At 34.3% G+C, this 24,306-nt stretch overlaps 3 protein-coding genes across 7 annotated transcripts; 1 reads left to right on the top strand and 2 right to left on the bottom strand.

Moving 5' to 3' along the window:
- On the top strand, nt 5,958–11,239 carry LOC109713772 (pectin acetylesterase 9-like). Of its 2 annotated transcripts, XR_002217160.1 has the most exons (14): nt 5,960–6,315; nt 6,464–6,546; nt 6,863–6,992; nt 7,568–7,647; nt 7,780–7,866; nt 8,014–8,138; nt 8,223–8,283; nt 8,393–8,449; nt 8,541–8,618; nt 8,878–8,983; nt 9,392–9,537; nt 9,663–9,773; nt 9,891–10,016; nt 10,996–11,239. XR_002217160.1 is itself a non-coding variant. In XM_020237962.1 (13 exons), exons 1-13 carry the CDS (start codon nt 6,165–6,167, stop codon nt 11,080–11,082), a joined length of 1,302 nt encoding a protein of 433 aa, XP_020093551.1. In that variant the 5' UTR covers nt 5,958–6,164; the 3' UTR covers nt 11,083–11,239. The 2 variants fall into 2 exon arrangements, 1 of the variants encoding a protein (XP_020093551.1); XM_020237962.1 differs by lacking the exon at nt 9,891–10,016 and having other exon boundaries at nt 5,958–6,315.
- On the bottom strand, nt 11,431–18,033 carry LOC109713908. 4 transcript variants are annotated; one of them, XM_020238193.1, is made up of 11 exons: nt 17,605–18,030; nt 16,841–16,927; nt 16,435–16,590; nt 15,455–15,543; nt 14,930–15,018; nt 14,325–14,428; nt 14,101–14,200; nt 13,946–14,021; nt 13,735–13,849; nt 12,789–13,320; nt 11,431–12,189 (listed from the first exon to the last, which is right to left on the bottom strand). In XM_020238193.1, exons 1-11 carry the CDS (start codon nt 17,891–17,893, stop codon nt 11,697–11,699), a joined length of 2,130 nt encoding a protein of 709 aa, XP_020093782.1. In that variant the 5' UTR covers nt 17,894–18,030; the 3' UTR covers nt 11,431–11,696. The 4 variants fall into 4 exon arrangements, with proteins under 4 accessions (XP_020093782.1, XP_020093779.1, XP_020093780.1 ...); XM_020238190.1 differs by having other exon boundaries at nt 15,455–16,590; nt 17,605–18,033; XM_020238191.1 differs by having other exon boundaries at nt 15,455–16,590; nt 16,841–16,938; nt 17,605–17,743.
- On the bottom strand, nt 20,186–20,835 carry LOC109714658 (SKP1-like protein 1B). The gene is made up of 3 exons (XM_020239353.1): nt 20,722–20,835; nt 20,460–20,645; nt 20,186–20,326 (listed from the first exon to the last, which is right to left on the bottom strand). Exons 1-3 carry the CDS (start codon nt 20,833–20,835, stop codon nt 20,186–20,188), a joined length of 441 nt encoding a protein of 146 aa, XP_020094942.1.

Genomic DNA, 24,306 nt, shown 5'->3' with positions numbered 1-24,306 from the left:
TGGTGATTTAGTTTTAAATAAATAGCATTATCAGAGATAATAAAAATAAATGTGGGATAATACTAAATTTGGCAATAGTTTTTTTTTTTTTTTCAATTTTCATCGGTTAGAGAAGTTTGAATGCATGATCTTAATCATCCAATTGGTAGAAAATCAAGATAAAAATTAGAAAAAAAAAGAAATAACTAATATATATGAATTGCTGAGCTTTCAAATTAAAAAAATAATATTTAAATTCAAATATGAGAAATTTATGTTGAGTATAAATATTAAAAATACCGTTCTTTTGTAATTTAAATTTTTAGAAAAAAAACTATTATTTCATACTCTTTATCTCTGATTTTAGAGCAAAAAATTCTCAGCTAAAATTTTAAATTTATATAATTTAATAATTTACTGGGTAAAAATATTAAGTAGAATGTGTTTTTAAACTTTTTAAATTTTTGTACTGACTAGTGATTTAATTATATTAAATGCTCACTCATCTTTTAATTTTCCTTTTTAAGCATTGCTTTAGGTTTTAATCATACTTTATTACAACACACAAGTGTAGTAGTAGTCCAAAGCCGCCACAGCAGTCACTGGTCAAACATTGAAGAGGAGTTGAGGGCATAATTGTAATTTCACGTTGGGTGCATCGTCTCGTGTCGGTCGCTGTCAGCACTCAGCATCCGAGTCTCGGTGCCTTCTGACTGCGGCCGAACATAGACAATCGCGGCGAGTTGGGCCAGATTATTTGGCTGCACCCGGTGCATAAGCACATCTTGTGCACCACAATTATTTTTGTAATTTTTTTCTTTTAATTTAATGTCGAGCTTTTATTTCCACCATCGCTGATTCATAACTTGTAGCTACTTTGATTTATAACCATTTGTTGAACTTCGCATTACGATGCTGGCTTGCTATATGTAAATCGCAAAAAATTACTAATGAATTTTCAAATTTTGAATAAATTTTGATTTCGTCGGAGTTATCAAATTTATAAAAAATAAATAAATATCTTGCGGTATATTATATCAAATGCCATAAGGTATTTGAGTTCATAATTTTTTTTCTATCCCTCTTAGATGTCTTACTATTTAGATATCAATAATTTAAGTACTATAGCATACACAAGTTAGTATTTTCTATCGATATTTAGATATTTTTTTAAGAACTTTCTAACTAACTAATTTTATTAACTTTACTAAGTATTAATAAATTTAGGCTGAATCGAACTTTCATTTAAAGCCAACTCCAAATTTATTAGGCAGCGTTTGGCATGGGGATAAGAGGTGGAATAACCCCTTATCCCCCTCTTTATATCCAAACGCTAATTTTTTATCCGAGAATAGTAGTTCTCGGTTACTTATAATAACCGGGTATAATCATCCCTACCAACACCTCCATTTTCTATATATAACTATCCACTATTTTTCTTATTTCTTATTATCTATCCAAACGTTATTTTTCTTATCCCCTGAAACAACTCAATTTTCATCCAAATGCTATTTTTCTTATTCCAATATTTGTACTTATCCCTATAATAGCTAATTCTTGCTTATACCCAAACCAAACGTTGCCTTAAAGTATAAATATAGATACAAGTTTCAGATGAACTTTAACCCAAAAATTATTCAATTTGAGCTAAGACATAGCTAGAATAACATATTGTTTTCATTATTATTATTATTATTATTATTATTATTTTCAGATGAACCTGGTGCAGCGAACAATTGCAGTAACGTCACGGTCACATGACATGCACGTGGGACCCATCTCTCCCTCCCAAACAACAAGCCCCCCAAACTTTAAAAAGGAGTCACCCTCGGAGTTTGGTGGGAGCCTCTCTTTTTTTTCTTTTTCTTTTTCTTTTTTTTTTTTATTCTTTTCCGACAATCTCATTACGCATTACGTATACTCGAATCTATCTATCCCGCGGAGCTCGATCTCCCCTTTAAAAAATAACAATAATATATATATTATATTTATTTTTGTAAATAAAAGCATGTTGCTTAGATCACAATGATTTAATTAATATAATAATATAAGTTCTATAATTCTATTAGAAAATTTTTAAAAATATATAATTTTACATGCATTCGTCGTAATTACGTAGTTTTATTCGAGCAATAGTATGCTCTTATGAACATCAATAGGTCTCTTCTATGGAAAGTTAAAATGCATCGCTTATCACATTTTTTTGCACTTTTATTGCAAATTTATATTTAATAATTTAATGTAAAATGCTTGCTACCTTTATCCCTCAAAAAAAAAAAATCATATACTATAGAGTAATAAAATGATTATTTTATAACAACGTTTAGGGACCAATTAAAGTGTTCATATGAAGAAATGCAAAACTACAGTACTACAATAATGAAATAACCGAAGCGGATAGCATACTATCTTTCTCTCAAAAAATAATGAAAAAATATAAAGAAAATATGAATTCAGCTACTATATATACTATAAATAATAGAAGAACTGTGTTTATTATAAACTTTTTAACCTTTGAATGCTTAGGATTTATTATTGGTGATGGTACTAGTATGTATCAAATTAGATCTAGTTAAAAAAAATTGTAGCAATACATATTTATATATGTTCTACTTGTCCTATATGGTCAAAAAGATCATAGGAGAGGGGACCATGCATCTATATATAGTGGCTTCTTTAATTTGGGTCCATTAGAAATGCATCACTTAATTTGATTCCCTAGCCCTAACTAACTAATAATGGATCATGTTCTCACTCCCATAGGCAATGACACATAACCAACTAATAATTTAAGCTTTGTTTGTCCCTAATAGAGCTTCTGTGGAAATGCTATGAGCGTGGTACTGATACGTTACTAGAGAAACTATATATAGTATGTTATAAATAAAGCACGAAACAGAAGCTTTAGGAGTCTTTGTCGTTGTCGCGACTTTTATACAATTAATATTATTGGAATAGTCTCATTTATTTTATTTTTTTTCTGACAAAGCGGGAGATTGAGTTAGGAACTCTTATGAGTAAAACTTTTCAAACCTTTTTTTGTTCACGAAAAAACGCACACATCAAGTTAGAAAAATTAAATAGTGTGTAGCTTAAACTAAAACTAAAAAGATACTTTAGTTTCATTTTAAATTTTTGCTGTGTAACTCAATTTCTGTTTCTTAAGAAGGTCTTTAGAATTGGAAAAAATGCACTTAATTTTGCTCACTTTTTTTGTAACATTAGAGCTACCTCTATCTTTCTATAAATGTGACAAATATTGGGACTTTGTTAATTGGAACCCTAGATAATGTAACGAAGATGCATCTTCGTTTTCCCTTATCTTATAATTTGTGTTAGTTATTGTTAATTAAAGCTAAAGCTATAATTGACTTAACATCCTGAATTAATTAAACATATCTTTGTTGGGTGATCCTTTCCCTTCCAAGTGTAGTTTGACCCTAAAGAGTTTTTAAATTAGATTTGCTTGCTTTTTTTTGTTTTAAATAACAAGTAATAATATTTACTTCTCGGTATCAACTTAAGCATAGTTGCTTCATTAACTAAATACACCAAAATATTATAATATTACCTCCATAACTACTCATCTCATCATCCTATTTCTAATTATAATTTGTTACTTGCCCATTCATTGTAGTAACATTGTGAACGTCAAAACATACAGAACTTACATAAATTATTGACCATTTTGAATTAGCTACTCAATCTTTCAAAATTTGTATTTTACTATATATTTAATCTTTTACTTTGTTTGATTAATCAGCAAGCAGTGCTACGCTTCAAAGTTTAAACTAATTATTTATTTTAATAAATTTATAGTTGCGAGAATTAAATAAAATATACTAAAACTCAACATCTATGTAAAGATAAACAACATATTAAAATTTTAAAATTAAAATATCATTAATTTATTCAAATCAAATAAATTAAAATGTTGAATGATAAAATTAAAATTTTTGAGAGGTTAGATAGCCGACTCAAAATGCTCCATAATTTTTCTGAACAACTAAAAATTTGTCGTTGATGGAACGTCCATCAGAGATCCCGGCCGTTCATTAGATTGGGCAAACTGAGTTTCTCTGAGGCTTTAACTTTTATTTTATTTTCTGCAGTGGAATAATTTCCATCAAATAACTTAAAAATTTTATCAAACGAAACTAATTTAATTAGCAGCTAATGGCTAATAGAGCAGTTTAATTTGAAAAAAAAAACACTTAACTAACTTGGAAAACTTAAATCGGAAAAATTGAAGATAAGGAGTATTTAAAGACTCATTTTGGTATCGAAAACTGCTTATATTTTCTCCTGTTTTTTGACGGAACAGTAGAATTTATATTCAAATTGATGAGACCATGGGCCTCCAAAATCGAATATGTTTGCAAAGGCCCACTATTTAACCATCAAAGCTTAAATCCAGTTATTATTGTTATTACACCAAACTAATCTGTCACGCCCTGAGCTACAGCGAAAGCCCGCCGGGTGCGTGCACAGACCCGCCGTGCACACCAAAAATCACAATACACACAAGGTGTCTACAACAATCAAAGAGAATGGTAGTATAATCCATCCTGAAATATGATAATCAGAGCGAGAACATACAACGGCTAAATATAAAAATTCTTAACTAATATTTCAAGATTACAACAATTCTAATCAATGGTACAATTAATATGAATATATAGAATCTCACTCAAAATACTAATACATCACAGCACTAAACCACTAAATAAATTTATTGGTTCATCTATCACACATTGTGAGGCTCTAGTTAGTCGTTACCTCTCTTGCCCCGATCCCTAAACTTTCCTGCTGCGAAAGGCTCTGAAACAAAAACAACCAACCAATAGGGGTGAGAATTATTAAACAATAGTTCCCAGTCGGTAAGCCACCGAGAGTGGTAAAATACACCACTAGGACAATGAGGCATGATAAAATGCAATAAACTTGAGCATAAAGTTAATAACAACTAAACAGTTTCAATAATAGTTATGTCTCTACATGATATATCATCTAGCATGTATGCGAATTCTACACTATCACATGCACAAATATTTATATAAGAAATCATATATGCTTTTCCATGTTTAAGCTAAACGCCACAGATTGAATAAATCTTTCATTAATATCCCCTACATAATGTCATCATGTAGCTATAGTTCCATACTATCCAACATATTCTCATATATTCTAAGCCCTGGCGACGTTCTCACACTTCTAGTTGATATTCCGCTTTTAGTATCTGATCTGCCCAAAATATTTAAGTTAAAATTATAATTATTAGCATGTCGATCTCATATATTCTAAATAAAATTATTTTTTTATTTGACATGGGACTATTGGAGCGTTATATCACCTATGTAAACTTCTCAAATCAACCAATAATTCTTATTTAAGCGGGCCACTTTTAGGGCTTTTTGCTTTTTTTGTTTTTTGCGTTAATAGTTTTAATTTTCTTTTTACACCCGCTAAGCTTTGTAGTTACAAAATAAATAACATAATTTCTGTCAAAATCAGAGACAACGAGTTCTCAAAGTGGACGACCGAAACAAACAGAATATCTTTAACTTTTGTTCGACTTAAGCCGATTTTTGGGACAAATTTTATGGGTATAGTCCCCAAATTAGTTTGGGGACTATGCGGATCGGTACCACGTGGCCGATCCGACGGCACGGATCTCAATTACTTTTTCGCTCTCTCTCTCTCTCTAAAAATATAATTTTTTTTTCTTTCCATCCGTGGCCGTCGAATCGGGCACGTGGCGCCGATCCGTATAGTCCCCCAACTATTAGTTTGGTAAACTATTAGTTTGGAGACTATGCCCATAAAATTTTTGTCCTGATTTTTGGGCACCCGTTTTGAAACCAACCCAATTTAAATGCATTATTATCCCTAATTATTTCCGATAAATGCATATTATCCCAAATTATTTGAGATAAATGCAACTAAATTTGTTGTTACTCTCTCTCTCTCTCTCTCTCTCTTCTTAAAAACCCATAAACACTAATCCGTTCCCTTCCGTATCAGTGCCCTTTTTCTCTCTCCTCTCCTCTCTCTTTCTCTCTCGTTCTCATATTCATATTTTTTCTCATCATTTTCCCTACCCATTTAAATCCGTTTTAATCTGATCTCCATCCTCTTTTCACACCATAATAATAATATATCAAATCTTCAATTCCTCCCCGAAAATGGCGAAACGCGATTCGATTTGGATTTTATTCGCGCTCGTAATTTCGCTCCGATTCGATCCTTCTAGAAGCATCGAAGGTGCGCGAGCGAACGACACGACGCTTCTCGTCCCCATGACGCTTCTCCCTCACGCCGTTTCCATTGGAGCAGGTAAAACTACGTACAACAGTATAATCACTGTGATTATAATTTATTTAATTTAAAAACAAATAATTTTTTTTCGTTATTGTTTTTTTTTTTTTTGCTTATTTAATTAATTTTAACTTTTTATTTATTTATTTATTTATTGATTCGCAAGTTTGTATTGATGGGAGCGCCCCTGCATATCACCTTGACGGAGGATTCGGCGCCGGCGCTCGCAATTGGTTGCTACAGTTTGAGGTAATGATTGGTTCATTTTAAATTTAAATTTTTTTGAAAATTTAAATAAATTTCAAATCTAGTTATGTGAATAATTTATTAATTTTACATTTATTACTATATATATATATATATAACTTTATTATTAGATAGATTAATACATACCTAAACAAAATGTCGGTGAGCCGGGTTTTGTGGGCCTCATTTTGGGCCCGGCCCGGCCCATAAAATATCATTTGATGCTATGCCTTCCGCCGTCCGATTAAGATCGGACGGATGTGGGATCGATCAATCTGGACCGTCTGATGAATAATGGGGGTGTGGCGATGATGCGCAGGGGGGAGGGTGGTGCAATGACGTGGCATCGTGTGCGGCGCGGGCGACGACAGGGAGGGGGTCCACGCTGTACAAGAGAGAGCTGGAGCCGTTCCTCGGGATCCTCAGTAACGACCCTACGATGAACCCAGGTTCGATCTCAGCCGTTGATTTCTTTTCCCCTTTTTTTAATTAAAAGAAAGGATCTCTTTAATGCCTACTTAATAGTTAAACCGAATTTCTCATATCATATTCAAGCCACTAATTCTAATTATCGCGAACTTAACTCTGATTTCATGTTAACAAAACGCTCAGGTCGAACTCAATAATTATTGACATTATGTACGTATTAGAATTCGCGTTGTGTTAAAATAATGTGATAATATATGGTTATTTTCTAATAGATTCAAACTATCAATTTTAATATATGTCATGTGAGAATAATATTAAATAGCCGTTGTTCTTCAAAAGCTTAATTAAGCTGTTAGCAAATGATATTTTTAATATATATATTCAACATATTATTATTAAATATGTGACTAATATTCTTAAGATTGTAGATTTGTATTGCCATGGTATAGACCAGGATCAATAATGCTTGTTGCTATGATTTGGCTACATGGTGAAAATTTAGGTTTTAGAACTGAATTTATTCTATATTTCTTTGTCTTATATTTGCGTATACAAAATAATAAATTTTGTGATCAAAGCCTTTTTTTTGTATTAGATTTCTATAATTGGAACCGCGTAAAGCTTCGATACTGCGACGGAGCCTCTTTTACAGGAGATTCTGAATACTATAATGGAGTAAGATTCTCATAATTCAATGTATTCTACTCTAGTTGTTTTTCTATGCCAAAATTGTCTTTTTTTTTTTTTATTATGCAACATAACTTTGTTTTTGTAGTCTTATTGACAATTTCTTATGCTAATCCGCAGACTTCGATACTTTACTTCAGAGGCCAAAGGATCTGGAATGCAATTATTAGTGATCTTTTCTCCAAAGGGCTAATGCAAGCCGAAAAGGTTATTTCAAATTTCGTCGTGCGCTAAAAATGTCATCTGATTCTCATATCTATGTGTTGGTCATTTATAAAATCCATCACAACACCATCTTCGAAAGTTTATGAATTTTGTAGTGTGTTTGTCATTGCATTGCTTGCATAAACTCAGGCACTGCTTTCGGGCTGTTCGGCTGGGGGTTTGGCTACTTTTTTCCACTGCGATGATCTTGCACAGCGACTTCCTGCGACAGCGACGGTTAAATGCATGAGCGATGCGGGATTCTTCCTCGACACGTGAATTTCTTAATCGGCTTTAAAGGATCTTTTTAGAAAGCGAGAGAGTTCATATTAAATCACTTATAATAACCCTTCTTGCAGGAAAGATATATCTGGAAACAACACTATTAGGCCATTCTTTAGCAGCTTAGTCACTCTACAGGTTGGTTTCGCGGTTCGAACACATTTTGCAAAAATAATCGCTTAAAAGAACCATTTTTAGCATGACATATTTTGCCTCTTACTGAAGAAAATGTGGACATTTGCTGCAGGGGGTGCAAAAAAATCTAAACAAGGACTGTTTGACTTCTTATGATTATGCCTACAAGGTTGTTCATTTTACTTTACTTTCTTATTTACTAGCTTCTGGCCAATATGAAAAATAAGTATCTAACTTCGAAACCTCTTGACCTTTTGCAGTGTTTCTTTCCCCAATACGCACTACCATTCATCAGAACGCCATATTTCATCTTAAATTCAGCATATGATACATATCAGGTAACGGATATTGAGCTGGAAATTCTGAAATTCTTTTGTAAGGCTTTGAGCCATTATTTCAAACTCAATCAATGACTCATTTTTAAGCTGAAAATCTCTTTCCCTTCGAGAAATATAAACCGATAAATCTCATCATATTCAATGTGATTCATACAACCATTACTATCAGTTTCACATCTAGTTTGGTTTCGTATGAAACTATTGCTCATTGATTGGCTATGTTACGAGTAGTTGATTGAGAGTTTTTGTTGTTGGACAGTTCCATCATATATTTGTGCCACCCTCAGCAGATCCATATGGGCGATGGCGGCGATGCAAGTCCAATCCTCAAGCCTGTAGTCCACTCCAAATGACTATTCTCCAAGGTTATTCCTCAACAAATGCATCAAGTCATTGCTATGATTTCTTTTATATTCAACAATTGCATTTCTTTGTGAGCTCTTATACAAATTATGTAAGACAAATCCATATCAAGTTCAGCTTTGTTTTACATGAAAAAGAAATAAGTTTTACTATATTCTCGAGATTGTAACTTTCCGACTTGAATGGACATACTACATTCATTTGGATTGAAATTACTACAGGTAAAGTGAATCTTCCTCCTTATCAATCCTCACTATTTTACTTCATTTACAAATATATACACATGCATCATATTCCCATCAAGGTATCTATCGAAAAATAGGTACATAGAATCAAAGAAAGAAGTCAACGTTACAAATCAAAATGATTTTGGTGGAATGAAGCGATAATTTAACAAAATATTTTTGCAGGTTTTAGAATTGAGATGCTCATTGCACTGAGACCTTTTAGTGGATCAAGAAATGGCGGATTCTTAATAGATTCTTGCTTCACTCATTGTCAGAGTGAATCACAAGACACATGGTTCGCACCAAATTCTCCTAGATTGCACAACAAGGTGGTAATTTCTGAAAGGATTTTATGCTTCAATTAATGATACAAAGTTGACCCTTTTGAAATATTCTTTGAAGCAAATTAATAATAGTTTGCCACAGTTTAACGTGTGATACGTTGTAATTTCAGACTATTGCAGAGGCAGTTGGTGATTGGTATTTTGAGAGGGCAGTGGTGAAAGAAGTTGACTGCCCTTATCCTTGCGACTCAAATTGTCCAAACCAAACATCACCAAGTGAGGTATTATATGGAAGCAATTTATGAACATTATTACATATTACTTTATCAAAAAGTATACATGAATTATAGAATTTTCCCCGACTCGAGAAACAAGAAGTTAACTTCTTTCTATATCAGATGATTATAGGTCTATAACTGAGATGAGAGAAATTAAATTTGTGAAGTTGCGAGGATGTCAAATACAAGCAGTTCCATCATTGTCGTAATAAGCTAATTGAGCGTAGATTGAAGGAAACAAAGCCTGTAAGTGCACTTCTGTAGCTCTATCTCTACTTGTCGACTCTTAATATAGTAATGACTAAATTGTACAATCGGAAAGAGATTTTGGATGGAAAATGCAACAGATGACACAGCAAGATATTAGGTAAGTTCATGTTGGTAGACTGTTTAAGCGAACGATTAGGGGCCAAATTGATGTTCATCAAAAATTCAGGTAGACCACACCACAATTTGTCGAAGTTGAGGATCTACTTTTACATTATAACCAGGTCTCAAATATGGGAGGTGTTCTGAGGGAACCATAGTTGCCGTTTGGATGATTTCTTACAGATGTCAGAATCTAGACTCAGAATTAGGGTGGATGACAGCTTAAGATAATTGCTGCATTATACATCTGTACATTTACTGGTCTCAAAATGGAAACTTACCAATAGATAATGTCATGAATTCACCTATACCTAATAGTTTAGATTCAGATTTTCGCACCAGTGGACTGTTCAAGTGTAAACTGTCTTGTTTTGTTTTGTATTCGCAACAAAAGCCCTTCTGCGAAAGATAGCATTCTATTTCCACAAAGCTAAAAAATTGTCAACTACAATGATTTCAGCTTTATCACATAGTTAAAATTGTCTTTGTATGGAAAGAATTATGAAAAAACAAAAAAACAAAAGAAGTGGTTCCATGCCACATTGACCCAATCCCTTATAGAAGCCCAATGACATGCCAAATTAATGTCTTCGTGTTCTTGAAGCATTCGTACTCGTGAACTGTGATGATTGATGAATAGCCTAAATTGAGGATACGACTGTTTAATGACAATCTGAGTCTCTGATGATGCCGAAGCATGGCATATGAGTTCCTACTGAGAAGATCGTACCATGTTAATCGACATAGAAAAATACTCCCCAGTTGTGTTTCATTTGCTAGTTGCTAGAAAACTTTACATTGCAAGCGATGTCATAAGTCAGATACACTACTTATTCTTTGTGCTTTAATTTTGCAGGGTGAAGGGTTCCGTGTTTCTCCTCTTGGGTTTTTGTCCATCAACTTACTGCTACTGATCCACATTCAATTGAATTATTTAATTTGACTGTAAATAAAGGTTAGGATATTAAGTTGAGCTCGATGCAATTTTAAATTTATCAGATTCATTGGTTGCTGATAATGACAGGTGGTTTTTGAGAAATATTCTAGGTAGAAAGAAAAATTTTCTTTTAGTAATTTTAATCTCAAGTGGTCTTATTTAACAGAGCAATTCATTCCTGAAATTTCATTCTACATTACATTGGCAAAACAATTATTGATGAGTGATTTGGTTACTTCGATCACCATAAGTTGATGAATTATTGGAAATCTTAATTTGATCCGTAAAACTCGAATTACTAATTGAAGATTAAGAGAAGAGCTGATTAATCAATTAACTTCACAATCGACGGGATTATGCACGGCTAATTTTCAACATTTCATTCCCTTGAAGATGGGAGATTCATAACCAATGTATTCATTCACAAAGATGTTACAACAACAACAACAACAACAACAACAAAAACAACAACAAAAAAAAGATGCAGCACTTATTAGAAAGCTTACGGCTTACTGCAGCTTTAAATCTCCGCATGTGATGAGTAACATTATCCTCTTTCTCGAAGAGGTACCAAAGAACTAAAATCCTCAACTTCTACAAACTAAAACAAGAAGGATGCCTCATGTCCTGAATCTCTGCGAGATCTTATCCATGCCTTCCTTGCATTCATCAGCGACCCTCCTCGCTCTCTCCTGAACAGTTGACCCTAATACATACGCATTGCCCTGCAACTCGCCCACCGATTTTCTTGCCTTCGCAATCGTATCACTCCAGACCTCTGAAGAGTGCTCCAGTGTCTCGGCTGCCCGCTTCTTCAAAGTTGAGATTAAGGATACAATCTTTTGAATTATCTTTTCAATAACAGCCGAGGATCTAAGTTTGATCTCAGCAGCCATTGCCTTGAGCTTTTCTACTAGGGACTCTGCTCTATTGACTGTCTCCTCGACTTGAGTCTCCTTGCCAGCAGTGACCCATGTGACACCCGAGGAAGCAGCATCTTGGAGATCTTCATCAATAACTACTTTAATGCCTTGGCGCTCCCAGCTGTCTCTCGCCTCCTCGAGGGCTCTAGCCTGCTCCCTGGCTCTTTTCGCTTCCTCTTCTGCCCAAGCCCTGGTGATTCAAAACTACTCTTATAGTCATAGTGTTTTTTCTCAATAATACCTACATACATTTTTAGTGAGAAAATACCTTTTGCCATTTATTACAATAAAACAATAATCTGAGGAAGAAAAGACTACTAAAAGTTACATAATTGAGGAATTGCTATCATAAACTTACAATACAAATTCGTGGCCACGCCCAATAGTTCCGCAGACTAGGTAAGTACTTGGGCAACACAAAAGTATCTAGTTGCTCATACAGTCATACCTAATGAACACGTCAAGGACAGATAAAACCAATGTACACACATTTGCTTCGTGTTCTCTAGAAATCGCTATATGTTATCTGAGTTGAGCATTATAATGCTCAACTATCCTGGAATTGTAATTGTCCATGTATAAGTAATTAAACGGCTTATGAAGTTACAAGCGTTATGTTATGTATCATATATTGCTTAGCCATATACAGTTTTACAATACCAGCCTGAATGCCATCAATGTTGAAGAAAGAGAATATTCCAAGCATGCTAGCAAACAAGCAGAATAAGCAATAATAGACATACACAAATTTGAGAACTGTATATAATTCACAGTAGATGAAATCTTTACCTGGCCATGGACAAGGCTTTCCTCTCAACCTCAAGCTCATATTGTAACTGCACAATGACTTGGTTCTCATTCTCTGCTTCTTTCCGTAACTTATTAATCCTCTCCCTTTCAAAGGATATCTCTGCTTTATCGCTCATGAGGCTCTGCAATTGCTCCTCTACCTCATGCCTTAGCCTCGAAAGGACTTCCATTTCAGATTCTACTGCAGCTCGCCCCTTAATGAGAGCATTGTTTTCCTCCTCTCTTTCCCTCCTTAATTTTTCCAATTCAATCCTGGCTTCTTCGGCGAGTTTTTCTAATGCCTCTATCTTCTCTCTTTCCTTCAAAAGCTCTTTCTCAAAGCTTGCATTAAGGTCTTTCTCAACTTGGGCTACTAGAGCAGTATGTGCATTCACAGCAGTCTCTGCCAATTTCTCAGCTTCAATACGAGCAAGTTCCTCACTCACAACCTCAGAAGCATCGCCAGTCGAAAGTGCAACAGCAGCCTGTGCTTTCGTGACGGGCTTGTCTGGTTGGAAAAGTCTAGTATAACCTACAACCAAAAGTAATAGTGATTACATCACTTAGTACTTACGTGCACGTTTGGTATTTTACTGCCTTTTGTTTATTTCTCTCAAATTTTATGTGAGTAAAGGCACCTAAGGATGACATTACTTAAATTTGCTTTGCAGATTGCTAGCAAACTCAACATTCATGGGTTGGTTTGGCAACAGACAACGACAATTCACTAATAGCTTTTTTTCATGCTTCTTCATGTGTCTAGAAAGATGACTTCTGCCAACCAAGAAACAATGGCAAAAGTGAAATCAATTTCTAGGCACCTCCAACTGCACAGAATATGAGGAAACAAAAGGAAAAAAAAGGAAAACATAAACAATGGGGAGAGTCATTACCATAATTTGAAAGAGGTAAACCCAAAAAAAAAATAAAAAATAAAAAATCTTACCGAATGCAAGAGCTGTAATACTCTGTTCTCCAGCAGACAAGTCAGCAACCAAAGCAGGCCAAGCATCTGGGTTTATTTTATCAATATCTATATAGCCAGTAGACTGGTACAGAGTCTAATCAAGAAAAGGCATCATATATATGAAGTTAATACAAATATTTCGACACGAAACAAGAAGAGAAATAAAACATATTAGCAATGTTTTCCTTACATTTCTATCGACTTCTGGCAGTTTGCTTTTATCTAAAGCCATCTTCCAACTCACAAGATCTTGACGTGATAGAGGGCTGCAAATGCATGATTTGGGACAGCAATTATCAGAAAAAGAAAAAAAGGAAACATCCAACTGATGGGGACAATGTTTACCTTTCAGGACAGAAAAGAAAAGAATCTTGCTGCCCATCAGCAGAGCTCTCTATAACAGATCTTGAAAGTTTACTAGAAATCAGACCAGCTTCTGCCAAACCTATTTTGTGCAATTACACAATAAGACATCGCATAAAAGAATTTGCAATTAAATCACTTTGTAGCAATCTTGTAGGAACTAAGGTGCCTAACTAGGCAGTTAAGAATGAAATGCAACATCAAACCTTGAATGTAGGGGAAATCGGGGTCTTCAGGAGTGACATCATCAAATGCAAGTTCCGTCAAATTCTCTATATACATTGCTGGATACACTTTCGAAGTTGTGTTCCTAAGTAAGAATCCATAAAGCTAGTACTTCAAATGACCAAACAATCAATTGCTACAATCGCAGGAAGTAGGAACACATAAAATATTGCAAGAAGCTAGCTAGTCCAGCTCTCAAAAAATATTGTCCAGACATAACGAATTCCTTGAAATTAGTTGAGTGTACGAAAAATCTGGTTCCTGATTGTATGAATGGACACTTTTCGGTAATCACTTCATTTCTTTTTTCCACAAACTTGCTCAAACGAATCATCTTCATTCAATTTTGTTGTCTAGAAAAAGAAAAACTTTTCCAGATAGATGAGTCCAATAAACAAATTAGATTTTAAAACTCTGTGAGTCGTGAACAGTTTGAACACAGAAATTCTTAAATCATTAAAGAGCAAAAAAATTAACAGCCAATTGACAAACTTTAGTAAGTGAAACATGGCGCATCACACTGCAGTATACCACCAATACTAGTATGGTTCAGTTTCTAAATGAATAATTTGGAGAAAAAATGTACCTCGAAAGTGCACTGCTGCCAGATACCAACCAACGTGCATACTCACGACGAGTACATAAATCAACAGGCCGAGCATCTGCTTCAATAACCTAGAATGACAAAATTAACAAGAAATATGTTCAGCTTTCTAATTTATCGAGTTATGTGGGTAGACACAAACAGTAAGATGAGATCTACTTCTTTTCTAACACAAGATTAAGGCCCAATACAATCATAGAGAATTTCAAAAAAGTAAAAGAAAAAAAAATCTTTACCCAGAAAACCCATAGACGGCTGTATGCTAAGACCAGAATGATGCCCCCCTCACCCTTCACCCTTTAGAACCTTCTAAAATTATCCCCCCCACCCCCAAAAACCCCCACCCCACGAAAGGAATCCACTTCCATTAACTCGAGAGAAATAAGAAACTGCAATGATAGCATACATCACAACTTCATTCTGAAGAAATTTTTAGGAAGAATATGATAGAGATGCAAATCAAATAAAGCTATTCAGATGTACTGTACATGATGTGCATGAAAGTACCTTCAAAACTTGCAATGCTGCCAATGCATGCTCCTGAACCTGGTCAACTGCAGCAGGAATCAAAACTTTTCCAGGAGGCACCTGTAAAGCTGCAGAGAGTGGAGCAGGAGCAGGGATGCCAGCACGGGAGAAAGATTTCTCAGCCGCTAGCGACTCAAACAATTGGCTTTTATCAAGTTGACTTTCAATTTTTAGCACATTTTCACTTATTTCTTTAGTAATTGAAACAGGATGCCCTACAGTTACCACAGTTTCATTTACTGAGCGCCCACTGGGATGTGGATTAATTGAATTACATGGGTCCTCACCTACATCAAAATCTGAACTATTAACAATTCCAGCTGGAAAAGTTTCACTTTCTTCATATATACCACGAGAGAAACCACTAGTGGGAAGCTCCAGCATCTCAGGCTGTTCAACATCTTGATCCTTTGACACAAATGTTGCAACATCAACAACATTTTCTAACTTGACCAGGGTGTCTACAACATCATCAGATTCTAAACTCGATATATTGGATTTCAGTGTATCAACTGAATTCTCATTCTCCAACCCACTAAAGGTAGTTGATCGATCATCAACTTCAAATATTTCTGCCAGATTTATACCTCCCACCTGATGACCACTAACATGATTGGTAAGTGATGAGGAATCATAATGAGTGTCTGTAACCAGGGTGACATCATCGACAATAGATGGGCCAAAAGAACCAGAAGGTTCATTGCTGACAGAATCCTTCAAACTAGGTATATCAGATGAAAGGTCAATGGCATGGGCAGGAAATTCGGGCGAGAAGGAACTTGGCACATCATTAGCATCGGAGGTTACATTCTGGTCATATTGATCGGCATTTACAGCATCAACATCATCACTATCTGGTTTAGTGTTACTTATCGAACAAGCCTCCGAATTGTCTATACTATTAGATATGGTTTCATTAGAATCTTCAATATTTTCTACAGAAAGGTCCCTGTCTATACCTGTCTCATTCTCCGACCAGCTGTTGAGTGTCGTGCTGTTACTGTTTTGCAGCACATCATTAGAGGCATTCCCGACCTCATCAACTTTCGGGTTATCATCATTATTAATTAAGACTGATTGCTCATTGCTTAAAGGTTCCATTTGTTGTTTGACACCTGCATAAATGGAATAACCAAAGCATATTCAACAACAGATTAGATGAGTCAACAGGATTTTGTTGCTACACCCCTTTGACATGAAATTACATTGAAAAAGAGATGCTACCATTATGCGAGACTCTCTTAAAGCAGTTAAATTGCGTTAAAAGCATAAGGTACTTAGCTAAACCTTTCAGGAAGTTTGGTCCATTAGAACAAACGAAATTATACAGCATTCAAAAACATGAAAATGAAGAAAGCTTTATACCAGAAGTACTTCTCCCCTTGAGAGACAAGGCAGCGAACGTAACTCCAGCTGCAAAAAAGACTCCAGCAAGTCCTGCTCCAAGAGCCCCTGAAAGTGAACTACTATCGAAGTGTCATTAGTACTCCAAAAGAACTGAACTCTAACTGCATCTAGCTGCTTACATGGGTTTCTAGACTCTTCTAAATAACCAGAAAGAACCACAGAGAGTTCCATCAAAGACGCAATCATCTGCTTGCAAAGAACATACCACTAACTTACCTTGTCGAGAGGTTTATAAATTATGAAAAATAATTTGACATAGTAATTAAGAGTTTAAGCGAGAATAACTTGATCAAAGTTCAATCCATGCTTGCTTTCACGTTAGAAGTTCCAAATACATGCAGGTCATAAAACAGTTTCAGAACAAATATATATTTTTCTTACATTAATCTCAAAATTCGACAAGGTCTTTATGTACAATAACCAAAAATGTCAAATATTCTTTTCTTTCGATTCTTTCATGTGGTTCCTTTAATCTATCATATCTTCTTGAACATTAATTATGGCAAAAGTACACTAATTTTACCAAATGCACTCACGACTCCTGCATAAACATAAACTACAAATATATAAATATCTAAAACATTTTCTACGGGATCAAAAAAGAATCTTCATCATCACCGTTGCTTCGAAGTAACACGTTAGAACGATCTCTTGGCAAAATGATATAATACGAAACAAAGACCATGGCAACCCGAAGAAGAAGAAGAAGGCCTCGTCCTCACCTCCAAACCCACCGCTCTTCTTCGAGTCGCCCCCGCCGCCGCTCTCGGAGCCCGACCACCCCGCGAACGAATCCGGCGATCCACCCGCCGATTTGCTCCAAGAGCGATATTCGCCCCGGCCTCTATCGGCCTCTCCGCATGCGAACACGAGGCGAATCCGGCGATCGGAGGCGCGGATCTTGAGGATAACGGAGGAGGGAGAAGCCCTAATCCTGCGAGCGAACCGAAGCTGGAGGGAGCTGGGGGAAGAGGAAGGCGACGACGTAGGCGCTCTCACCGACGTTGCCATGTTCAAGGCCCCAATTCGAGAGCTCGGAGACGAGGATTTCTAGGGTTTCGTCGTCGGAGGAGGAGGAGAGTGGGTATGGGGGTGGGAGTACGAAGGGGACGTTGGAGGATAACTCACGTGTTTGGCGAGAAAGAATGAAAATAGTGCGGACGAAAACGATGAGGCGTTGCGATGGCGAGGATTTTTTTTTTTTTTTATTTTTACATGGGGGTAAATCTCTACCCAATTTATAAAAGGGCTTTTTTTTCTTTTTTTTTTTCTTTTTAAACAAATAGTCCCATCAAATTTATAATTACAAATTTAATCTTATTATTGCTACGTAGGCGCCACATTAAAGACATGGTGTTAAGTTGAATACGGTGAATCATTCACCGTGTTCAAACCGTATTTTATACGTATATTCTCCTCCTTTCTTCTTTTCAATACTTATAATTTTTCACAATCCTCAAACACGGCACAGTAAATGATTCACCGTATTCAACTTAACAGGCTGGCCCTCGCCTCACTGACGTGGCCCCTGCGTAGCAAGACTAAGGCCATTTTTATAAATATAAATTTGTTGGAGTTATTTTTAAAATAATTTTTTTTGAGAGGACCAAATGAAAAAAAAAAAATTGAGGACAAATTTAAGGTGCAAGTCAAGGATGATTTTTTCTCTTTTTTCAAGAATAACAGTTATCATATCTTTAAAAATTTTAAAAATATGATAGAATACTCTTGTTCATTTTAAAAATGTTCAAATAGACCATCGCTAGTAAAATTGAAATTTTCAAAGAGTATTTTGCAAATTTTAATAGTAGTAAGAGATATATAAGTAAAAGACCTTTCTTTTGTTAAAGATAAAATTTTAGAAATCACTTTTTATTTTGTTTTCATGTGGAGATTTTATTTGGTTTATAAACATGTTTAAAATTAATATAGAAAAATATCAATAAATCACAAAGTTTCCCGCGATTAAATCTACCCTGTAACCATTTTCACCCGTTAAATTATACTATTCAACAAATTATTCATTTTTATTCATTAGATTATACTATTCAACCAATTTCACCAGTTAAATCTATCCTTTAACCATTTGCACCCGTTAAATTATACTATTCAACCAATTATTCACTCTATCCTAGAAGATCACTATCATTCTAACAGGGATCATTATCATCCTAATCATACATATCTTTATTCAAGAATCTTAATCCAATCTAATAGCACCAAGCACTTATATTATTAATAATATAGAGTTCGTATTCCTTTGTATTTATAAGTTTTCGATCGTTAGATCTACATTTCTATCTGTTAGATTATATTATATAATCTGACCATTTCTATCTGTTAGATTATATTATATAATCTGACTTAGTACTTTTAAAAATACAGGAGCTCAATTTTATATATTCAAAGTATATTTTCGTTTTCTTATTAAGATTTTCTTAAGATTCTACTTTGTCTATAGGATTTTTATAACTGAAATTATTAATTCTCGATACGAGAAGCATAGAAATCTTGTTTATTAGAATGTGGCGTTCATATCCCTGTTTAATCAAAAAAAGGAATGTGGCATTTATATCTGAATTCTATATCAACTATTTTATTTTATTTTCGATCAAAGAGAATTCTTAAGTAATCTAATTCTTATCTATCACAGTTAAAGATAAATACAATTGAAAGATAATGCATAATAAATTTGACCTTTTTAAATTGCAAATCAAAGCTAATTCTTATTAGGTTCCTCGTCCCAGTTATTCTGAATCTCATATTTTCAAAATTATCATATTTTCAGTTGTTCAAAAATTCTTTCCGTAATAGTTAATGAGTAAACTTTTATAACTATAATAACTATAACTATATTCATTATCTGAAAAATCGAATCAAATATAAATTTACAAAAAAAAAGCCCTCCTAAAATTGCACTTCCTCTGCAAACAAACAAAAAAAAATAAAAAAAAGAAAGAAAAGAAAGAAAATTACTACTATATTTACTAAGCTGGTCTTCAATTTTGAACTACAACTTCTCACAAATTTGTGACTAGTCTTCTCCGTCCAGCGGAAAATCGTTCATGATGTCGAAGGTTGCACGCACTTCTTCTGCGCTTTTCCTTCTTATCATGCCGGCAACTCTCTCACAACACAAATCCATCAATTCTTCAATTGCCAAAAAAAAAGCCCTCCTAAAATTGCACTTCCTCTGCAAACAAAAAAAAAAAAAAAAGAAAAAGAAAGAAAGGAAAGAAAATTACTACTATATTTACTAAGCTGGTCTTTAATTTTGAACTACAACTTCTCACAAATTTGTGACTAGTCTTCTCCGTTTGGCGGAAAATCGTTCATGATGTCGAAGGTTGCACGCACTTCTTCTGCGCTTTTCCTTCTTATCATGCCGGCAACTCTCTCACAACACAAATCCATCAATTCTTCAATTGCCAAGTAATTCGACCCCTGAAACAAAAAAAAAAAAAAAAAAATCAAACAAAAAAAAAATTATGAAACTTGATTTTTTTTAATAAAATAAATTATATTGCAGATAAGATAAAATATATTGCATGTAATCATGAAAAATAGAAGCACGAACGTGGACGAGATCGTAGAGCACGTCCATCGAGAGCGCGTTGACAAAACTGCTTGTCCAGTCCTTGATCTCTGTCTCCGCGGCTTTCTTCTTCTCATCGTCGGCTGCAGGGATGGCCGCAGCGGCGGCGAAGTCGGCGTGCTTCGTGCAGTACTCGAAGGCGAGGTTTAGGGTCTCCGCCGTGACGAACTGTCAAGGTCAGGGCCGTTGACAACTAAAAAGGGCCCTGACAGAACGGCAATGGGATCGGGTGTTCGGTTCCGACGTCCTCGACGGCGTGCCTTATCAACCTCGACTGCACCGCCACCTCCTCCGGCACGTCGAGCACCGCGCCGTCGCAGCTCCTTATCTTTATCATCCTCGTCACCTTCGATTCCATCTCCAGATTCAATATTACTCTTTGTTTAAAACGTCTTGTTATTATTATCATTATTGTTATTATTGTTGTTAACCTGCATGATACTATAGAGTGGTTAAGTATAGGCAACAAACATATTTGCTGTTACAAAACTGAGCTACATATATGGGCCTTAATTTGGGTTGTAATCGGGTTTGGGCCACCGAAAGCCCAAGCCCGACCCGAAGAAATTTTGGCCTATGAATATATTTGGGTGTGCCTTAGATGTGTCCGAACCCAACCCAAAATCCGAAATCCGATTTGGATTAATTTTTTTTAATTATTGATTTGCGTACATATCGGTCTCTTCAACTAATTGGAGCCATTACATACATATCGGACGCAATACATAATGCCCACGATGCTGGCTATGTGGAAATTGGAGTAATCTCCCGAGTGATAGAACTTTTACTGCAAATGTATCCTAAAGAAAATCTTCATATTTTCTTAGATTCAGCGTCCATCGTCAAAGTTTTGCACCTTGAGAGCTATTATTCATATACGCTAACAGCTGAAGCTCGGACAAAAAAAATTCAAGTAATTCAACTTTGGATGGACTTCGAGATGTTCTAAAAATGCTATAATCGCGGAACGCTTGGCCAATTGGGGACTCACCAGCAAAATTTTTTTTTTTTTTTTTTTTTTGTCTTCTGTAGATAAGTTCTTTCAACCTGTACGACTCGATTAATTGAATCGCATCGCCCCAGGGCGTGTATTCCCTCCCAAAAAAAAAAAAAGAAGAAAGGCTAATTAGGATTAGATATGTTTCACCATCATAATTGATTTCTCAGGTGATGTACATGGGAAAAATAAGAAAAAGGGTACTCACTGATGAAATAATTGGAGCAAATGGTTTGTTGGATTAGCAATAATATTAAACATTTAAGCGTACGAATACATCAATATAATGGTTAAAATCGTACCTAAGTAACTAAGTTGTTCTATATGTATTTGAAGTAAAAGAGTGATCATAAAAACAAAAGAAAAATAATCTTAACCACATGTGCATTCAATTATCTGAAATTAGTGTTACACCTTTTTGCTTTATAAGTTGGGACAAAAATTGATCTGGGAGTGCTCTCCAAATCTTCTATTTGAGAATGTGAAATTTGTTTCTTTATAATCAAACAAAAACTCTCAAAAAAAAGCCATTGACTTTTTGATTTCACATTAAATTCAACTCGAGACAAAGAAAAAAAATTGCTTGTGCACAGTGTGTTGGAAAATAGGAATGCCAATGTCAACTCACTTTAGTTTTCAAAAAAAAAAAAAAATTGTCAACTCATTTCAAACTAGAAAAAAAAAAATAAAAAACTTGATCACATAACGGTTTATAGATATCCATAATGCACTTATGTTCCCTTGTATAATTTTCGTATTTGAGCACCAAACTTTGTACATTTGGAAACCTTCATGATCTTTCTCCAGATATTCAATGGATTTGTCGATCGTAATTCGGTGGGTTTGATCCAGTTCAAGTTCAGTTTAATTGGTTTGAGCCACTTTCGATTTTGGTCAATTTAGATTTGGTTGAATTCGCTTTAAATCGATTTGAATTGATGCATATCAATCAATTTGATTTAAGTAATACAATCTCTGCTCATAAAAGCTCTAAAATAACTGTTTCTGTAAAAAATAATAAAACAATAAAATAAATAAAATAGAAGGTCTGAAGCATAGTTTGGTCAAAGTTTCTTTTTGATTGGATGTAATTAATTACATATTTATGGTTCCCACCTGCACCAATATTAAAGATAATTTCTACCCTAAAGAATATAAGATTGGTCACGTATTAATTATATAGAAGCTAGCTACTCCTTCAACTTTTAAAAAATTTTTTTAAAATTGAGCTTTTGTAGTTAATTAAGTTAAACTTTTTGTTGCAAAATTTAAGGAAGCCCCCATAAAAATTAGTATATATTGAGTGAGCTATTTCAGAATGTTCTATTTCGATATTAAAGAAGGTCTCCATATTATTATTTAGAGAAAACTTCAAATCACCTCTGTGGTTTCGCACTTTTTTAACTTTAGCACCATGTGGTTTAAAGTGTATCAATTTAGTACCATGTGGTTTTACACTTTCTCACTTTAGTACCCTCTGGTTTAAAGTGCATCAATTTAGTACCCTGTGGTTTCATTTTGTTCTTTTCGTCGGCTCCCCTGTTAATATTTCGTTAAATTATATACAAAAAACTTCAGATACCCTACACAGGTTTATCGAATATTTACTTTAATACTCTTTAGTTTTAACTTTGTCACTAATTTTTTTTTCCTCCATTATTTCGTTAAGTTATATACAAAAAACTTCAGATACCTTATTTAGGTTTATCGAATATTCACTTTAGTGCCCTTTAATTTTAACTTTGTCACTGATTTAACGAAAAAAATTAGTAAAATTGACAATAAAAAGAGGAAAATAAAACCACATGATACTAACTTGATAGTTGATACACTTTAAACCATAGGGTACTAAAGTGAGAAAGTGCGAAAACACAGAGGCTAACTTGATATATTTTAAACTATAGGGTACTAAAGTGAGAAAGTGTGAAACCACGTGAGGATATTTTATCCTATTATTTATTTATTTATTTATTTATTTATTTTTCAATAACATCATGTGTGTGGTTGAGTTTCCACATTGTCCTTACATTGCCATTACGTGCCCATAACTCTATACCAACTCATGTTTCCACAAAAAGAAATATTAGAGCTAAGAGATCATGGGAACCACAATGTGCTCACAACTCCTCAGCTAAAGTTTCTCCATAAAATAATAAATGGTTGGACCCTAAAAGAGGTACATATTGTGACAACCTAAAACTGTTGTGCATGTATAGTACACTAATTTTGCTTCCTCTCCAAAAAAAAAAAAAAGAAAGAAAAAAGAAAAGCACACTAATTTTATATTGGTTATTAGGACATGATCTTGTTTGTTAGTAAAAAATTTCAATTTAGCCCCAAGAAAGATTTTTTTTAAAAAAATTATAAGTGTTTAATTATCAAATGACTTAGGTAAAACATCATTTATATCAAGGTGTGATGCTATAAATAAATAGATTCATCAAATATGATCACTATGTGCCCTCGATAAGAATAGATAATAGCATTTTTCAAGCTCATCAGCTAAAGTGTCGATATTATTATGCAATAGTACAGTACATGATTTAACGTATTTGTTAAGCAACTTTATCCCGGGCTAAAAAAAGGTGAACGATGCATTTTTAAATTAAGGTAAAGGACGCGCAACAATAGACTATTCTGAAACAAGCCCCTCGACTTTATTTTCGTTGATTGATTTTGTTCTCAATTTCTAATTTTGTTATTTGAGTTTTTTAGCTTAAATAAAGTCATTAAATTTGACAGAATTATCGATAAATTTAATAAAATTCTCAATTTAACTAAAAAAATTTAGGGGGCCATACATTTTGTCTTAATTAATTAATAAATAAATGA

This window comes from Ananas comosus, linkage group 8 (assembly GCF_001540865.1).
Source record: "Ananas comosus cultivar F153 linkage group 8, ASM154086v1, whole genome shotgun sequence".
Classification (NCBI taxonomy): domain Eukaryota; kingdom Viridiplantae; phylum Streptophyta; class Magnoliopsida; order Poales; family Bromeliaceae; genus Ananas; species Ananas comosus.
Note: the sequence above shows the minus strand (reverse complement) of the source record. Positions and strands in the feature narration are given on the sequence as shown.

Bases quoted from the DNA above. Each gene is read 5' to 3' on its own strand.
- LOC109714658 (XM_020239353.1), bottom strand. From the start codon at position 20,835: ATGGAATCGAAGGTGACGAGGATGATAAAGATAAGGAGCTGCGACGGC. The intron at 20,646-20,721 runs GTCGGAACCGAA...TGACCTTGACAG, and splicing joins TAAGGCACGCCGTCGAGGAC to TTCGTCACGGCGGAGACCCT. The intron at 20,327-20,459 runs GTTCGTGCTTCT...TTTTTGTTTCAG, and splicing joins TGCTCTACGATCTCGTCCAC to GGGTCGAATTACTTGGCAAT.
- LOC109713772 (XM_020237962.1), top strand. From the start codon at position 6,165: ATGGCGAAACGCGATTCGATTTGGATTTTATTCGCGCTCGTAATTTCG. The intron at 6,316-6,463 runs GTAAAACTACGT...TTGATTCGCAAG, and splicing joins CGCCGTTTCCATTGGAGCAG to TTTGTATTGATGGGAGCGCC. The intron at 6,547-6,862 runs GTAATGATTGGT...GATGATGCGCAG, and splicing joins ATTGGTTGCTACAGTTTGAG to GGGGGAGGGTGGTGCAATGA.
- LOC109713908 (XM_020238190.1), bottom strand. From the start codon at position 17,893: ATGGCAACGTCGGTGAGAGCGCCTACGTCGTCGCCTTCCTCTTCCCCC. The intron at 14,429-14,929 runs GTACATTTTTTC...ATTCTTACTTAG, and splicing joins GGCAGCAGTGCACTTTCGAG to GAACACAACTTCGAAAGTGT. The intron at 13,850-13,945 runs GTAAGGAAAACA...TTTCTTGATTAG, and splicing joins TGCCAGAAGTCGATAGAAAT to ACTCTGTACCAGTCTACTGG.